General features: G+C 39.0%; 1 protein-coding gene across 1 annotated transcript; it reads right to left on the reverse strand.

Annotated features, from left to right (window-relative positions):
* Positions 1–3,109: 3,109 nt before the first annotated feature.
* LOC127196666 (tomoregulin-2-like) lies at positions 3,110–18,493 on the reverse strand. The gene is made up of 4 exons (XM_051154520.1): positions 18,310–18,493; positions 15,713–15,822; positions 7,885–8,014; positions 3,110–3,240 (listed from the first exon to the last, which is right to left on the reverse strand). Exons 1-4 carry the CDS (start codon positions 18,479–18,481, stop codon positions 3,110–3,112), a joined length of 543 nt encoding a protein of 180 aa, XP_051010477.1. The 5' UTR covers positions 18,482–18,493.
* Between the last annotated feature and the right edge of the window lie 961 nt (positions 18,494–19,454).

The following is a 19,454-nucleotide window of genomic DNA, read 5'->3' on the forward strand; positions in this document are numbered from 1 at the left end:
CTGTCAGTTAAGACATTATAAACATAATCATCAGCCTCACAAGGTACTTGAAAATATGACCCAATTCCTATATATTCACATTAGAACAGTCACAGCATGTACAACCACTTATGTAGTTCATTCAAAGGAAGAGCCTGGGTCCACTGAAATATTTTAGAATCTCCTAATAAAAAGACATTCCGTTCGAATGTTAGAGTCAATAAGACAAATCCCATTTTACCAATCCAAGGGCTATGTGACCTGAACTTGCGTTTATCACATACTGCAGTGACTAAGCTATTTGGCATCTTATAATAAAGAGTTTAAATAAAATTCAAAACTGTTAGTGGCATAGAATACAATAATAGATAAGCTGGTGGAAAAGCAATCTGGCAATAATCCAAGTTTTGTTTCTAATTTAAAAATTTTATTCATACTGCTAATTTTTTTCAGAACATTTATTATTTCAAAGATTCTAACCCAGAATTCAAAGCAGCAATTCTTAACCCATGGGTTGTGACCCATTTCACAAACCTCTATATCCAAAAATATTTACGTTACAATTCATAACAATAGCAAGTTATAGTTATGAAGTAGTCATAAAATAGTATCATGGCTGGGGGGGGCCATTGCAACATGAGCAACTGTATTAACGGGTCACAGTGTTAGAACATTTGAGAACCGTAGATTCAAAGGGTTATATGTCCTATTTCTTTAAAGTAAATATATCTCATGGATCAATTTGGTTGGACACGGGAGCTCCTGTCTGTGGTCTGCTATTTGGGAGGCAGAGGCAGGAGAAATGCTGTGGGCTCAACATTAGCCTAGCGAACTTAGTGAGTCTGTCCAGGCCAGACCGTGTACAAAGTGTGGCTATCTCAACAACAGCAACAATAATAACAAAAGGCTTTTTCAAAAAGCTTCACAAGGTTATTATTATTAAGGAGTCTATAATTGAAATGAATAGTTAGAGAGAAAGAGAGGGCACAGGCGAGAGGTGGGGGCAGGGATAAGGTGTTTCCCCATGATGGAACCCTCTAGCTGTGAACCATGTAACCAATGTCATGCTCGTGAGAGGAAAATGATTTCTTTAAAAAGCAAACAGCATTATTCAGGTCACAGCAGAGCACAACAAACCAAACAGTTCAATCACAAGATAACAAGGAAAGATGAGCTTGGCTTGGCTTCCATTTTCTTGGCTTAATACCAACTAGCAAGCAGTACGTGCATGGACAGGCTACCTGCAGTAGCACAGGCTACTGTTTTAGAAATGAGACAAGATGCACGTTGGGTGAGAAAATCAGCTGGAGGAAAGCATGTGGTGAAAGTTCAGCAAAATGATGGAGAAATTCTATGTGCTGTGGGTCATTTTTGCTTTCTTTATAAACGTACCAGCCGAAGAACAAGATTGTTGTGTGAACAGTGGAACAGGTAGTCTCAACAGAGTGACTGTCAGATTGGTCTACAAGCTAAAGGAAATGCTCAGAAGCTGTACAGAGTTTGCATAGAAACAACTTCTTACCAAAGCACGATTTTGAAACTGAACTGATTTTTAAGTACTTCAATGGCGAAGCTTCTGCTACAAGCATTGCATTTTCTCTTTAATATATATATAATTTATTTATATACTTATTCATTCTCAATTGTTATCCCATCCCTTGTATCCTCTCATTTCTCCCTCCCTCCTGCTTTCACCCTATTCCCCTCCCCTATGACTGTGACTGAGGGGGACTTCCTCCCCTTGTATATGATCATAGGGTATCAAGTCTTTTGTTGGTAGCCTGCTATTCTTCCTCTGAGTGCCACCGAGCCTCCAGAGTGGGGACTCACTTAAGCATTGCGTTCTTCTATCTTTATGTTAAGACTGAATTAGTTTCCGAAGCTCTCCCTTTTAAAGCTTCTGGGAAGCCTTCTTGAGAGGACTATGTTCACTACCTAGGGAGGAGGCCAAATAGTCGGACTGGCAGTCCAGAGCCTTGCACTGTCAAACACGCTCTGCATTTGAGCCTTGACTGCTGCTTAGCTTTAGCCCATCTGGAAAAACGTTGAACTCCAATGTGAACCTCTGTGGTCTCCAGGTGTACCTTATATGAATTAGCTAAGCCTTTTTCCCTGTAAGGCTCAAGTTTCCTAAACTGCATAAAGTATGCAACGTTGGATCGTTATCTTCCTGAACGCAAAGCATTCTTTTATTTGGTTTCATCAATTCTACATTTACTGAGTCATAACATAATTATTTTACACAGCCTAAGAAATCACTGAGATAACATTTATATTTCAAATCCATTTTTATTTTAGTAATCTTATAATTATATTTTGCATTTTGTTCTTTATTTGTGGTATACGTATAAAAGTGGCAATGGGGAATTCATTTGGAGAAGCTTGTAGGATATTTACAAGACATTTAATATAAAAATAAAGCATTTCTTCGGTTGTAAGCACGTCTGATGGGACTTGTAAACTTTTTACTTCTCTCTCACGTCTTTAAATAAAATTAAGTAATCAAAGCATATATGTTAACTGGCTGGGTGTGGTAGGATAACACATGCATGCCTTTAATCTCACCGTTCAGGGGTCAGATGAGTAATCCTGTGAGTTTAAGACCAGACTGTTGTGCACAGAGAGTTCCAAGTCTCCCCAGGCTACACAGTGGACCCTATCTCAAACAATGCAATGCAAAGCAAACAAAAATATATCTCATTTTACTAATATATTGATTTCATCAGGGAAGAAAAGATAATACCACGTTGTCTTTAACTTAACTTTTGCTTTATTTTTTTTTTAAATAAACAAATATTCTTACTTTAAACTTAAAACTCTGATACAGGAAGTTACTTGTGTGTTAATCTCAGTGCATGGTGATTGAGGGCAGTATTATTATGTATTTAAATACCAAATATTTAAACATTTTCCTCATGAATTATTTCTGACTTACTAAATGTGTCTCCTACTTTGTATTTGAGAGTTTGGGCACTGTTCATATCTGCTTCAAACTTAGCGCAGCGCACAAGCAAGTGCATGAAGGAGGAAGATGAACTGAGATGAGTGTGACTCATGGATAGACGAAAAATAGGCACGGCACATCCAGTAACTAAGCTAGGAGGACAACGGGTCATGTAGTCATCCTTTCTTAAAATGCAACATTTAGGTTTCGCATAGATATCTGCTTAGGAATAATAAGAGCCCAGAGCAGCACACGGAAATGCCCAAATACAGAAAGAGAGCAGCTCTTACCTCCATCTCCAGACCCTGATCCTGCATCTGAAAAGAGAAGAGAAAAGCAATTCATAAGCACTTGAAAGATATATTAAACAATGGGGGGGGGGTTGAAGATAAATTTTCCTTCCTTTGTTGTTGTGGTTTTGTGTTTGAGACAGGGTCTTCTGTAACCCAGGCTGTTTTATAGTTTGCTCTTTAGGGCCGATGTCCCTTAACCCTTGGCCCTGCCGTGTAAAGACTTCCAACGTCCGGGGATCACAGTCCAACGTCCGGGATCACAGTCCTACATCCGGGGTCACAGTCCTACACCATCAGATTGTTTACTGTCTCAACACCAAAAAATCATTGATGTGAAAATTAGTTGCCTTTAATCTGTTAATATACAGTTTTGTCAATTTAATATGATTTATATTGACATAACATATAAGTAAATATCATTTTTATTCTTAAATTTTATGAAAGCTGTATCATACAGCTTTGGGAAATTTTCTTGAGTGGGAATTCCTCCCAGTTTTAATTTTGATCAGGTTGAATTTGGAGACTTTGACATGATGAGACACTTCTATAACCGTATTTTCAAACCCAAACAGTACATATGGCAAGCACACAACTAAAACTTGTATTCCTAGAAAAAGTTAAGGAAGCACCTTGCGGACGAGGTCCTTATGAATACTGCTCTTGCTGCGGAGTCTGCAACAAAATCACTGTGTTTAAAAAAACAAGCAAGCAAGCAAACAAGCAACAAACAAAACCAACTTGGGCCTTTGTGCTTACAGGGGGCCGACTCTAAGAGATGCTGGCAGGAAAATGCCATCCCGCACTGGCTCTTATTCTGCGTCTTCCTGCCTTCCCTTCCACATCATTATAAATAGATAAAGGTGCCTTTTTCTGAGCACACAGACCCCAGAAATACACCGTTCCCTGGTCTGAGTCAAGACTATTGGTTTCCATCTGTTCCTAAATGTAGACATTATCTTCTCTCTGCTTATTTCTTTGCATTCTAAATATGTTTCATTGTGGATTTCTACTGTTAATAACTAGGTAATGTGATAACCGTGGTAGTCCCTTTCTGATAAACTGTTACTACTATACGTTAGAATTATATCCAGGATTCAAACTTACATCAAAAACCTCTTCTATGAATTTTTGCTTGCTGTTTAGTTTAATTAACATAGGATATGTCTTCTTGTTGCTGGTTTCTTTTGACATTTTGTTGAGAGACACTATATAGAGTGGTCAGGGGCATGAGAGTCCATAGAACTGACAATTATGAGAGAATGGGTGTTTCCACACAACATGTCCCTCTTCATGAGATTAACACTGCCATGGAGAAGTAGCAGATGAACAGTAAGTCTTGGTGGCAACTACCGTTAACTAACACTGCTTTATAAAGAATATTGGGCTGGAGAGATGGCTCAGCCATTAAAGGCTAGGCTCACAACCAAAAATAAAGGATGTCAATTAATTCATTAATTACTATCATGACTGATCATATGTCTTGGGGTCATATCCTTTACTTAAAGGCAAACTACTTGATAGAACAGTTTGCAGTTATATATGTATATATACAAACACATATACATTGTAGATAAATATATATACATATATAGTTACATATGTATATATATGTGTGTATCTATGTGTGTGTTAATTATTAGTGTACATATTTATACTTACATGTTTTTATATATTTGTTAAATTTATATACAAATATATATTTTGCTTAATATATGTTTATTATATACTACATATTTATTCCTATAAATTAGATAACAAATATAAAACTAACTTAGAACTATAATCCTATGATTTGACATTTTAATAATAACAATTCATGAAAGGCTCAAACACTTCTTTCTGCAACAGGAACACATCCTGCTAGTTAGAACAATATTCATTAGTTATAACACTGTTTCTTTGGGGCAGAATAGTGCTTGAATGGCTAATGTTTGCTGTTTCATCTGAGCATACTTTCATAGGTAAGATTTTAATTAACTGTGAATTAACTTGAAAGTTACTCAAAGGGACCACGCCTCTCGCTGTACCGTAGCACAGCTGGCCCATCTTGTTCATATAGTCAAAGCATATAAAGTCTATTTCTCATTTCCTACTAAAACCAGGAACTTCTATCAGGCGGGGCAATGTGATGCTGTCCTTCTGCACTTGAGCATGACACACATAAAGAGACTGTACCTATGCTCACAGGCTCCAGGTTGCCAAATGACAAGAGAAAACTTAAGTAAGCTTCCTATGCTTGTTCCTTCTCTTCAATGAGTTTAGTGAACAATAGCTTACTTTAAATGTGTGAGCACTGTCTGGAATACTGTAATTATAATGTTGAGAAAACATCTTGCCCATTGCTCTTTAGGCTTCTGAGTGAATATATGTGGCGGGGGAAAACCAGGGTAAAAACAGGAGCATTTTGGCTTTTATCTATCACATATGTTTCTAAAATTTTAAGAGATTTATTCCATATGATTAGTGTTTGATTTGACCCAAATTAAATAGCTAGGGAAGAAAAGGGGAATAGATGGAAAAATGGTCACTGTGGTCAACAGCATCATTATGAAATACTTATGGGAAGCTTTAATGTTTTCTCAATTGTAGGATGAGTCATCATGGCAAAGTCTCAGCGAGGCAGAAACATTCTGGCAAGAAGAGATACTACTGGGCCTTAATCTGGGCTCTCCATCAACTCAGTTCTCCCAGGGCAAGAAGTTAACCTGACAGTGAGACTGGCTACAAGGTAGCCACATTCTAGATTTAAAAACAGCAACTGTAATGACACAGAACAAATAAAAGATTATATGTTCTCTGGCCCTTTATTCCCAGAGAATACAACTTGCCATCTCCGCTCACTGTCAAAGAGCATTAAAACTAAATGGGAAAATTATGAAGAAAAGTCAGAACCCCAATTTACTTGCCGTCAGGCCTGGTTAATCACTTGGTTTCTCCATCACTGCTCAGACCAAAACCCTTTTTAGATTCAGTAGTCAACAGAAGATGCATTCAGCTAAACTGGCTGACTAATTAAATCCTGCAGAAATCTAAGTATGCAAATGAGGTAAGGACAGCTTCTTCGATTGTGATTAAATTTTCTACTTGGCTAAGTATTTATTTTCATAGTAAAAGCAGCACACTGGGGACCAGCATGAATAGACTTGAATGAATCAGACTGTGTGGACTGACAGCAACTCAGAGGTTGGGAAAAAGAATACCATTTTTAGTAGCAGAGCCATTTGCCATAGCCCTGGATCCTGGTCTGTTTGCATGACTGCTTCCTATCTGCTGGTCTTCGCTGCGTGATGTACAAGTTACATCACCCCCCCCCCCCAAGATCATCATAAGCAAGGCTTTTTCCTACTCTCTACAGTGTTAACTACAACCTTTCTAAGAGTCAAAGGTCTCACTTATATCTGTTCCATTAGTTCTAAAGTAGTTTTTCTTCATTGTTTCATCTTTTGGTATGGCTGAGTGATTTGGTTTTATAGCGTTCTGTGTATGCCCCATCCCTACTCTGAGGTGAGCCTTCTGGTCCTCTTCTGCTTGCCATCCCAACCATCTTCCAGACAGGTCATTCACATGCAGAGGCAAATAATCTTTCAAAAAAGACCCCTTAACAACCAAGACAAAATCAAAGAACTATCACTGCAGCTGAGAAATGCCCCTGACTGGTGGTCCTCTGCTCCTTTCGGAGACTGTGGTAGTCAGCAGGACACCTCATATCACTCACTTCTAGCCGAAGACAGTCTTCTAAGGGACCCAAGACTTTTATTCTTGCCCACTTATACCTTACCCACACAAACTCTCACATATTTCTCACGTTACACCCTAAAATGGAAAAACCTGTTACCCCAGAGGGACATTTACGTGAAGGACTCCCTAACACTATTTTGTTGTTTATGAAAGAAGTTTTTTTCCTACTGAATTATTATTTTTCCTGAACTATGACTTTCCCAAGGGTTTTCATAATTAAGTATAGCCTATGTGCTACTGTTTATTTAGGACAGGAGTTTACCATGCCTATCTGTAAATTGCTGGGTCATAAGAGCCACTGTGTTTCACATACACACACACACACACACACACACACACACACACACACACACACACACACACACACAAAAAGCAGGAAAAGAAAAAGTAAAACAATCAAACAGCAATGCTAAAAAGCATATGGAGTCCCTCCCTTTTTTTCCTTCTTTCTTTTCTTCTCTCCTCCCTCCCTCCCTCCCTCCCTCCCTCCCTCCCTTCCTTCCTTCTTTCCCATTATTCTTACAACAACATAAATAAAGAGCTCTGTAGAATCTGAGTTTAACTGTGTCAGAAAGACAGATGTTAGTGTAAATTATTCACAATGCCAATGCATTCTTCAGTATGATCTGCTAAATGCTAACCAGCACATTTTACAGTTACAATCTAGCACCAGTGCCTACACAAAAATACTTGTGAACTTCAGAACTCAAACCTGCCAAGGTGCACACTAGAAGATAACTCTGTTTCAGAAAGGAACAATCGAACAATCGAACAAATGAGACCTTTATCTATAAATTTGATATCTGGGCAATCAATTCAGATTTCTAATTATATGTATTCAACTGTCTGCAGTCCAACAATCAACATATGTAGTTAAAGATACTAGTTGTCATAAATACATTTCCTCTTTTATGAGACATTTGTGCATACCTGTGGCACAGGATCCTTCTGAGACCACAAGTATCTCACTCTGCTGTTTGCAGGCAGCTTGTCTCAGGTAGCACTCATTCTGGTAGCTCTCTCCATTGGAGCCACACACAGGCACGTAGTCACTGTTGCACTGAGGAACAAAGAGATAAAGCAAAGGAGCCATCAAAAAACATGGTTATTATTGGATTCTATATCCTTCGGACATCCTAAACAAAAAACAACCTTTTCCAAAACAAACCACGTCTCTTGGTTTTCAGTGATCCGTGTTCCTACAAGACTATAAGTTCTTGCTTTGTAAGTGCGCCATTGAAAGTTACACAAAGGCGATGTCAAGACTGCTGCTTGTCATTTGATTTAGACATAGGCAACACTAAGTATCTAAATTGATTAGGTGATTACAAGATAGTGGCTGAGCCATTAGCACACAAAAGATGTCACAACAATCGTACCACCATTATTTAATTTTGTTTCTGATAGATATCCTTGCTGACTTCTTAGGATGAAAATAAACAACTCGGCCATGTCAAGCTATTAAAATGAAGGCTGACGGCTGTCTGGGTTGGAGCAGAACTATTTGGCTGAAATTCCAAAACTAAAGTTATGCAGTTACTCCTCGATTATTATTTTTCTATTGAATTTTAATTTTGATAAATCAAGGAATACTCAGATAAGACAGAGAGTATAAGTAAGACTTTGGGATAGAGAGGGAAAACTTTCACAGGTGTAAAGTATCGCCATCACATATAAACTGTCGTATGTTTCAGAAAGAGAAATGTTCATTTTTAAAAAAATAACCTCATTACCAAAAACTGCATATTTTTGCAGTGGGAATAGGCAACCTACTGGGGATAGCCATCATATTACAATCACACTGTAAGGCATTAGGGATACTTGGCTGTGTCCTCTACCTGCTAATCACACCAGGATGTGATTATCTACTGATTACTACTACTGATGCACTTCATTGTCTAATTATAACAAATGAAATGATCAAGATGACTATTTATCAAGGCTTGCCTGTGCCAGAATCACAGTAAGGAAACCATGCACACAGATACATATGAAAATGCTTTTCTGTTTTCTATTTTTAATTAAAATGTTTGAGTTTTTGAACATGCTATAAATGTATGATTCATACAAAATAAATCAACAGTTTATCCAGGTAGCAAGGAAATTTTAATATGCATGTCTATATTTTAAAAGTCTATCACATATAAAATTGAAATCAAGGGTTTATGCCAACAACCAAAAAATAAAAAATAAAACTGGCATAAAGTGAGAATTTAATTAACAAAAGCTTGAGACATTTTTTGAGCTGTAATTTCTTTTTTTTTTTTTTTTTTTATTTTTCTTTTTCTTTTTTTATTTAAGTAATTTTCAGATTGCATCTCAATTGTTATCCCCTCACTTGTATATTCTCATTCCCCCCTCCCTCCCTCTTTCACCCTATTCCCCTCCCCTAGGTCTGTGACAGAAGGGGACCTCCTCCCCCACCATCTGATCACAGCCTATTAGGTCTCATCCTGGTGTGCTGTAACTTCTAACAGTATCTGAACCTTTTTATTCACAATAATCTATCTAATCCTCTATCTTACTGTCACATGATAAAAGCTTAGCTTTCCTGACAAGTGTAACTGTCTATGTGCTTACTTTGTGTATGTGTACATTTCTGTATGTACTTGTCAATCCCTGTATAGGTTTGTGCCAGTGGTGGGGGTAAGAGGTTGACATCAAGTGTCTTTCTCAATCATTACTTTACTTTGGCTTTGAGTCAAGGTCTCCCACTGAGTTTGGAGACCTCAGATTCAAAAGAGCTGGCTCTCAGGAAAGCTCCAGGGAGCATTCTGAGCTGGCCTCCCTATGCTGCAGGCATGGCAGTGCACTATCTACACAGGAAATGTGTATGCACTCAGGTCTTTTTGCTTGCACAGTAAGTGCTTGTTTTCTCAGCCATATTCCCCTGTCCTTCACTGAGACAAGTTTACAGGTGATATGAACCAGTGCTTTCTGAATGAAAGGCACTTGAGTTTTGCCTTTTATCTATCACTGAATAATTTAAATATTAAATTTTTCTAATTGACAGTTTCCCAAACAGTAAATTCAAGTTTTATGGCATTCATATTGTGATGGTTACAATTGCTAGCAACACGATTTACTATGGTTTAGAAATTTTCTTCATCTTTATTTCTACAATTAATAATTGGGTGTTCTGGATACCTGGTATTCATTTAATAATTTCCTTCCATAGTCATACTGTTGGTTCATAGACTCAGTATGATTATGGAATTTATTTGGCTATGATTTTAGGTAATCTATTGCTACTATTCAACTCATCTGAATAGCTCTCATCTGATAGGCGACACCTGTGGACTGGACATTGTTATGAAAGTTCCATAAATATACATATTTTTAAAATTACATATGATTCCTGGCTACAGTAAGATGGAGTATCGTCACTCAGGGCAAAAGCAATAACAAAGGGACAGTGACAACTTGAATTTTCCAGTAGCAAGTATTAAAGAACAAAAGAATAATTAAAGCTGGCATGAGTTTCATATTCATGGCCTGGAAGACAAATGGATGGTCAAGTACTGGATAAATGTGCAGTGTTCAGGACTGAGATGACAGAATGTAGGTGGACATTAGGGGTTCTCCAAAGCTGCAGTGTTATCCGATGCTTGGAGGAGAAGGGTGGGGGGAAGAGCTGGTAACAGTAGACAACACAGCTTGGCTTACCTTTTCTTTAGACATATGAGAGTTAAACTTGATGTGGATGGCCCTTTGTAAACTTCTTGTGCTTGGGTCCGGCACTGTTGACCCTGGGCATCTTTTAATAACTAAGTTTAATGATATTTGGTCTACACTTTATTTGGGTTCTCATTTTTTTTTCTGTCTAACTCTGATGATTTTCCTATTTTACCTTCCCATGTGCTTCAGAAGGTTAGTCAAATAGAGGGCCAGTGGGCTGAGTTGTGGGGGCGGGGGTGTGGGAGGAAGATTTTTATTATTATCTTTGTCAAGTGCCAAGACACAATGCTGATATGCATCTTAAAATAGTGAATAAACTGATAAAGTGCTCGTATGTCACTTCTATGGGACTCAGTAAGCCAAATGTGAAGAGTGCTTAAAGCAGAGCTGCCAAGTTCCATGCAGAAGCCAAAATAGGGATTTGTGTAGAGCTAAGAAGAGCTTAACGGTAGATTATCACCACGACGCTTTTGGCCTTTGGTACCATGACTTGCACTCGTTAAAATGAAAACCACGAGAGGACAGGGATATTCTCAGTCACCAAAGCTCAAGGGTGCATGTCTAGCTCTGGTTTCCCCTGCCCTCTCTCCCTGTCTTTATGTAGGTATGTTATTCAATAGTCAAACATTTGTAAGATTTTGATTGGTGATTGGAGATACAGGAATTCTGTTTTAAGACCACAGGATTCATTGCAACATCACCTAGTAAGTGGGAATTATCTGACATTCATGACATATTTTTTACAGAGTGACCACCTAATACTCAAGTGAAGTACTGTTTTTAGAATTAGAAAACAAAGGGATACACTGCAGCTCTCTATGTGAGAAGAGGCTAACCGCTGCACTGAAATATATGCCCAATTCTTGAACATGGCATGTGGGGGTAGTCATGACATTGTTCAAGGTCTGAATAATGGACAAATAGATAATTAGCAACTTACTAAAGACTACAACATTTTCTGGTTAACAAAAAGGAAAAAACTTAAATTGAGATTATGGTTACGTCTATAAGTGTATTATAAAACCTTTTATGAGGAATAAGTGACTTTTTTCCCTTATGTTAAAAAACTTTCATTTATTTTCTAAATATATGCTTTCAATAAAATAATTTTGTCTTTGTCTCCAAGTTTGCACATTGCTTAATGGATTCAATGACTTGACTCTCTGACATATATATGGAACTCATTTTTTTTTGTACCAGGGAATAAAAGAGATGATAAAAAATTTTCATGTGATTAAATGCTTGTTTGGTCAATATAGATTTTAAATCTGAGAATTCAGCATATAGAAGCTGTATGTGACTGAAGTTTTATCTGTCGCCAGCACCTTCCATAGAGTCTGGCATGAGGACATTTCTCAACAGATGTTAAGTGAATTCTGTTATATTCCCAGTTGTCAAAAGCTGAGGAAGAATAGCTTAAGATATAAAATAATACTCTCTGAGAGAAGAAAATGTTTAAAAATCTGTAAATGTTGCTGTTTGACCATTCCTAAAGTAACTTTTGTTTCTCTGGGACATCTCCTTGCATGTATTATGTTGATAGCCTTTAAAATGGGCAGGCCTCTGACTGTGGGGCATGTGACTGTCACTCTCCACATTAGATCACTAAAGGACCAAGGGTTTTGCTTGGCTCCTCCTCTCCTTATGCATGCTTGCCCTTGAAACCTAGTCACTGTGATAAGTCAACATCCAAGGGATTCCATGCAAAGAAACAGAGGTGGAAAGAGCCAAGCCCCACAGGTGGTAGTTGGGCATGGCTTAGAGCCCTGAACTGCTCCTGCCTTGAGTTCCATCCCCTTAGCCAATGGCAACAGAGAATTGGAACTAGTTCCAATAACTCACCCAAACTGCAGATCTATGAAGCAAATAAGCATCCATGAAGCCTCTAAGTTCTGGGCAAAATTTTAAGCAGCCCTAGTAGCTGAACATAAAGCATGGTTCATTAAATGCAAATATTTAATATCTAAATTAGAAAATTATTGACAGATCATGAGACTACCTCATATTTTAAACTTATAAATTATCATTGATCATCTTTGATGAGTACTTTCTCTCTGCCTTCCTTCCTGCCTTTCATCTTTCTTTAGATCTTCCTTTCTTTTATCTATCCATTCATCTGTTTACTGCTTCTCAGTTTTTTTCTTCACAATTTATTTACCAGATTGACTGAGTGTATCTTTCGGCATTATGTAAGAAGGCAGTATGCATAAAATTTCACGGCACCTTAAAAATTTCATTTTATTATCTAAGAATTATTTGTTGAGGTTTAATATCCCTTATCCAAAATGTTTAGGAGCATAGCATTTGAGATCTTAGCATTTGTGGCATGTCATAAAAGACTTTGCCCCTTGATCATCTATACAAAATACTCCAAGTATAAAATGCTTAAAAAGTTCAAAACATTTTAAACATCATGATGGATTTCAAGATATTTTAGAATATAGTTTGCTGTGTTACAGATCTTCAACTGATAATGCTTTAGTTATTAATTATAATCTACAATAAATAGAAGATTCTGTTCTGTTATTAGAATTTTCCTCTTGCATTCATAATAACATTGAAAAATCGAGCTGGGGCACTTAAAATACAAATATATTAGTTGGTTTATTGTGTTTTATACTCTAGAATAATGAGTTACTTATTGAAAAATTATTTACATTAATGGACGTAAATTTTCTCATCTTATAAATGACGTAGAGGATCTTTGACTGTATCTCAGTGGTAGAGCACTTGCCTAGCCCATGCAAGGTCCTAGGTTAAGTCACCTGTACTGCAGAAGAAGAAAGAAGGAAGAAAAGAAAGAAGGAACGATGGAGTAAAGGAAAAAATAAAGACAGAGCCACTGAAGCAAAATTATCTAACTGAGTTGTAAGAATTGAGTGAGTTTTGAATGGTAGATATTAGTGTATTTTAAAGTATACAAGGGAAGTTAGAATCATATATGTTCATTTTAGTGTTTTAGTATTAATACATATTGGAAGACATTATAGCTTATGCACAACATGCACATTTATGTTTGAAATTTATCCCACATTCAGAAAGACTAATGCACATCACATTTTAAAAAGAACAATTTGTGCTTGTATCTGAAAATGCAATTTAGGATACTGTATAGAAGAGATTTTCATATCTCTTCCTTTTTATCAGATAAAAGGGGAGAAAACATAAAAGAAAAGCAAACAAACCTGCAAGACAACAACATCAAACCCCTGAAGACTGGGAATCAACCTAAGGAACTCCTAGCTTAACACAGTTTACCATTTTCACGCAAGTTGTATAATTTTATTTAGCCATCACCTTGATTTAGACATTCAATAGCTCTGATACATATACGAAGTCAAATTTATTGCTAAAAAGATGTCCTTTTTCTCTCATAAAATACTGACTATTGTAAAAACACACATCAATACCAATATAATCCATCAGGAAATAAGGAAATATACTTATATTTCCTATTCAATTTTTCATTTATTGTTTCCAACATTTTCTACAATTACTTCAGTTAATATATATTGCCTTACTAATGTATGAAAACCTCAAATGTCTTGACTGATAAAAATTCCCTTTGGCAGCTAAAAATCAAACACGGTGCCCTTTAATACATTTCTTTCACTCTATGAAATTCCATGGGCCTTTAGTGATTTTCTCCAACTGTGTTTCTCCACCCACTTTGGTTATGATCTGTAAAAATTATGAATTGGGAATTCTTGTGTTCCATCTCCCTCATTTAGTTCAGAAGAAAGTGAGTTGTCCCTCACTGTCTGTGGTGAAGACTTTGAAAGTGGATGCCATATGTATGTGGTCTGCACTGATGCATCTCGGAGGCTATGACAATGCCTTCAGGCTCTTTATACTGTCCATTGGCTGCTCTGTTTCTCAAAAAGGAAGAAATAATTCCCAAGGAGCTTGTATCTTACCTAAAAGTAACTCAAGCCATATTTATTTAAAAGTGAATTTTCTTATCCATCCAACCATGTTGTTAACTCCCTAATACTTAATATTAAATCAATTCTTAATGTTGTATGTTAAATCAGATATTTAAATTTGACTTTAGGTTTCTATTTTTTTTTTGGAACTTTCATTCCTTCTTATAATTTTGGAAGGGTACCTGATCTTGTTCATAGATTTTTTTATAAGCATATTTCCTGGCTCCATTTAAAATTAGATGCCAATGTTTGTTTTTAATGTAAATTAATAACAATCAAATATAAATATTAAATAGAAGTTCAATATCCAGGAGATTTGAGGTTATATATGATCATATGACTTTTCAGAAGAAACAGAAGTTCAATAAATTTCATTATGGGAAAGGTGGTAAATAATTATTTTAGTAGCTACAATGGCACTGTCATTTAAATTAATTTTAACAACTAGTTTTGCCGATAACTCCTTTGTAAAACTGCTTTTCTATATAACTGTTGAGAGCCTCCATGGCACGTGACAAAGTGGTCCTTTCTCCTGCTTATGAATTATCCTGAGGTTCTATGTGCTCGTGTGGATTCCTAGGAGATTCTGTTGTCATTTGATGTGCTCATCTCAAAAACTTTAATGTATACTGAGTTGACAAGGTTCTTGATTTCCAAACTGCCACAGTAGTTTTGGAATGACCTTAATAGAAGTTAACATAAAACTGTATCATATTGATAGGATAAGGAAACCAAAGCCTATTAAAACAAACAACAATAGAATAAAAGAAGAGAGAGATGACAAGACTTATGAAGAACAAAAGTACAAATCCATGCCTGTTATCCACTGACTACTGTGACAATTATCCTCAATCAACTGACCTATCAAATGCATGCACAGCCTGTTTAGGAAGACATAACTTTCAATCTACATGTAAAAACTAGAGCCCGAAACCATGTACCTTCAGTGCCATTTTTGACTAGGGCATACACAGGTCTCTAAAAAGGCATATGTCTTCTTGACCTCAGCTTGCTCTCTTGGCAGTACTTTTATTTGGTGCCAGCCTCCCTTTGAGTCTGTACAGTTATAAATTTCCAAATGATGGGTTGTAAAAGGGACTCCCTGCCTTGAAGTATTTGTAATGAATGGAAGATGCAAATATCAGATATCTTACCTTGAACTGACAGACGCAAGTCACAGTGTCTCCAATCCTTAAACATTCCCCATCAAATTTACAGGTGTTGGTGTCACACAGGAAGAGATCATTTTCTCTGTCATCATAACCTCAAATTTAAAGAGAGTTTTCCAGTCACTTTAAATGTTACAGCTTTTTAAAGAGACCTCTGTTTTGTAGCATTAACAGAATTTTCTATTAGTAATCTCAAAATCTAGAGGAGTGATCAATAATAGTTCATACTTTCAAATAATTTCCTAGTAAATTCTTCTTCAACATCATCTTTTGAGAATGCTTTTTTAAATTTAGCTTAGATTAACACTCACTGTGTGAATGAAAGTTTGCTACTTGCTTCTCAGCTTTCTTATTTATTTCTTTTTCTCACTAAGTGGGCTGTATCAATGACCCAACCTGAAAATTTTGGAAAAGATCTAATGGTCATCTGTGGATGTCATTTTAATATTGCTCTGCTTTAGTTGTTCTTTGCTTTAAGGTCTGAAATGAACCTTATTTATAATTCCTCCCAACAAAGAGGAAGCAAAACCTCAATAATAAAGATAAACAGGCTTGGTATTTTCTATGAAGGTCTCTCTAGCTCAAGAAAAGATTGATCACGTTCAAGTTGACAGGGATAGAAAGGGGCTGCCAAGTTCAGACGACCTTCCTAGAAATTCAATTCTTTCTTTTTAGTTAGTGCACACACCTTTGAACTATCTGGTTCATAGTATGCTTCTTCATTACCAATGTCATATTAAGATAGTTATTCCCTGCACCCATCTCAGTTAAGAAGGAAACAAACCAGTCATGTTGAACAACGAAGCCATCAGCATTATCTCCAATCAGTTTTTAAGGTTGTCATGTTCCCAAGTGGGACTTATTCTTTTAAAAATAGCATATATGAATGCAGGAACCAAGAATAAATCAGAGACATGTTGAATTTCATAAAATGCCAAATTTGGAAATTACCAAAAACAGAACAAGTCAGTCTACTGACCCAAATCTAATAGGACTGTACATTTCAACTTGTCTTAACAAGGGCTAAACTGAGGTAGTGCATAGTAATTTCCTCTTAGGATTTATATCAGTTATTCCTTAGGACTGTACGTGCCTCCACCTCTAAGTGACACTTAATAATCACATCCTCTCAAAAGTCATAAACACTTCCTTTCAGTTACACATCTCCAAAGGCCACCTTATTCAAAGGTAGACTTAATTGTACTAGGATTTTATTCACAGAAAACAAAATATTATAAACACAGTTGCTAAAATGAGACCAGAGCAGACCATGGGGACAGTGTCCATTCAGGTTTATGGAGTTTAAAATGCCAACGAAATCACACCACAAATCTTCAGGTGTAGAGGATCTCATAATGAAATGTAAAACCAGCCAGAAACAGTGCAGTAAATTCAATCTTTGGGCCTTTTTCAATTAGAGACTTCAGTAGCATGCAGCCTGTCAAGCTTTAGTATTTTGACGGGGACTGAATGAGCAAGTGGACTGTCTGTCACTCCACTAAACCCAATGCAGAAGTGAAAGGACTGGAACCCACTATGGTAGGGTCACTGTGTTCTCAAAAGTCTGCAGGTCTGGGGCAGGCTCGTTCTGGCTTGGAGGAATCTGATTCAGTCTTTCTCAACTCTGTTCTCCACAGAGGAGCTTGAGGAAGCTTGGATGGGGAATCCTTTGGCTACAAAATCAACCTCTTTAAAATCAATGGCGTTTGCAGCCAAAGAAAGAAAGAGGAGTGTGAGAGGAGAGGAGAGGAGAGAGAGAGAGAGAGAGAGAGAGAGAGAGAGAGAGAGGAGGGCGAGAGGAGGAGAGAGAGAGGAGAGGAGAGGAGGAGGAGAAAGAGAGAGGAGAAGGAGAGAGAGGAAGGAGGAGGAGAGAGAGAGAGGAGGGAAGAGAGGAGAGGAGAGAGAGAGAGAGAGAGAGAGAGAGAGAGAGAGAGAGAGAGAGGGAGCGCAAGAGGGCTTGCAAGAGAGGAAGAGAGAGCAATACACAGAAGGAGCAAGCCAGAGGAGAAAAAAGAAAGAAAGGGAGAGGAGGGTGACAGAGAGAGAGAGGAGGGGAGGGGAAGGAGGTATCCTGGAAACTTGCCTCCCTTAGAATTATCTGTGACCCAGCGCTGAGGTTGGAAACCTCTGCATTCAGAAGCATTTTCGGCAGGAATTAACGGTTCCCCCTGCAGTCATCATTTGATTTACTGCCTTCTCGATTGTTCTTTCTCATAAAGTTATTTCTCACACATCCAGGCTAGACTTTTTATTTTTAAACGCTGGGAAATATTCTGTGTTAGTGTTTCCCCTAGGATCGAGAACCCAAAACACTACCCCTTCAGTATTTCTCTCATTCCTCTCTGTTCCCATTTGAGGGCAAACATCTAAGGATCCGCACACCTGCACTTTGTTCCTATCCCAGCACGCCCAGCCCTAGCTGAAGCAGTTCTCAATGTTTCTCAGGATTGAGGTGGAAAGTCCTGGGCTTCAGGCAGTGGAGGGCGAGTGGCTGGGCAGACACGCCACGAGAGTGGACAGCTCTGCACAGGTTCCGCGCCTCTGAGGGGCGAAGAAGTGGAGGGTTGAGGGTCAGGACTTACCGGAGCAGTTCCATCCGGTGGGCGTTTGGCAGTCACTTAAAGAGGTAGGGAAAGCAGCGAGTTTCACCGGGCGGGCTATGATAAGCAGCGTCACGGGCAGCAGCAGCAGCCAGTAGAAGCCCTCGCAAAGTGTCCAGCTACCGCACTGCCGCGGGGACTCCCACAGCACCATGACTACTTCGCACAACTCTGCAGCAACCTACGGCTTCTGAAGAACACGGGATCGCGGGGGCCACGCAGCGGGCTACTGAGCATCCCGCGGACCGCGGCAGCAAAGGAGGCGGTGGCGGCAGGGACAGCCAGCGGCGAGGCTGCAGCCAAAGGAGCGCATGATCTCCGGAGTTTCAGCAACATCCAGTGACCTGGCTCAGCCTGGGGAGCGAAAGGATAGTCCTCTGAGAAGCTGCGTCCCAGATGCTGGGAGCTGGTGCCATAAGGAACAGGGTCAGGGCAAAGAAGGAGCTGGAGACTGAAACCAGGATGTGGAGGGGAGGCAGCCGCCGGGTAGAAGAGAGGCGCACAACCAGACTGGGTGGAGGGACAGTCACAGCGCCCCACAGCCCAGCCGCCGCCTCTCGCGCTCTGCCGCCCGCATCCCACTGGCGTTTGGGAAGCAGCAGGTCCTTAGCCCGCCCGGGGTCACGTGGGAAGCGGCAGTCGAACTCTGATTGGCGGAGCGGGATGCAGGTCTCGGGAGGGAGGGGTCGGCGAGGAGGTGCAAGGAGGAGGCGGCCACTGATGCCACAGATGGGCTAGCTCTCTAGGCTCTTGCCGGAGTGGAGCTAGGCGGGGATGGCTCCTGGGAGAAGCTCAGGCTTCAGGGCGGCTACTCCCACGCTCTTTAATCCCACTTGTCTCGCTGTTCTGCTCCAGGACGCCCCCTACTGTGTCGAGGTCCCAGCTTGCTCCTCTCTTCCGTGCATGACCCTGAGCTGCCAGCATAGGCTGCGGCTGGGTGGCCTTCTCTTCCAGCTGGAGAGAGTGGGGGCGAAGGAAGTGGAGGACCCGCAGCCACAGGGCAACAAGGGGAAGAAGGAAGGGAGCTGAGGGCGTCCCGCCGGCGCCGGCGGGCTAGGAAAGGGATCCAAGCTGGTCATATCGTAGTAGCATAAGAAGCATAAGGATGCTTCTCTAGGTGGCAGAGA

Source organism: Acomys russatus, chromosome 12, assembly GCF_903995435.1.
Source record: "Acomys russatus chromosome 12, mAcoRus1.1, whole genome shotgun sequence".
NCBI classification, from domain to species: Eukaryota; Metazoa; Chordata; class Mammalia; order Rodentia; family Muridae; genus Acomys; species Acomys russatus.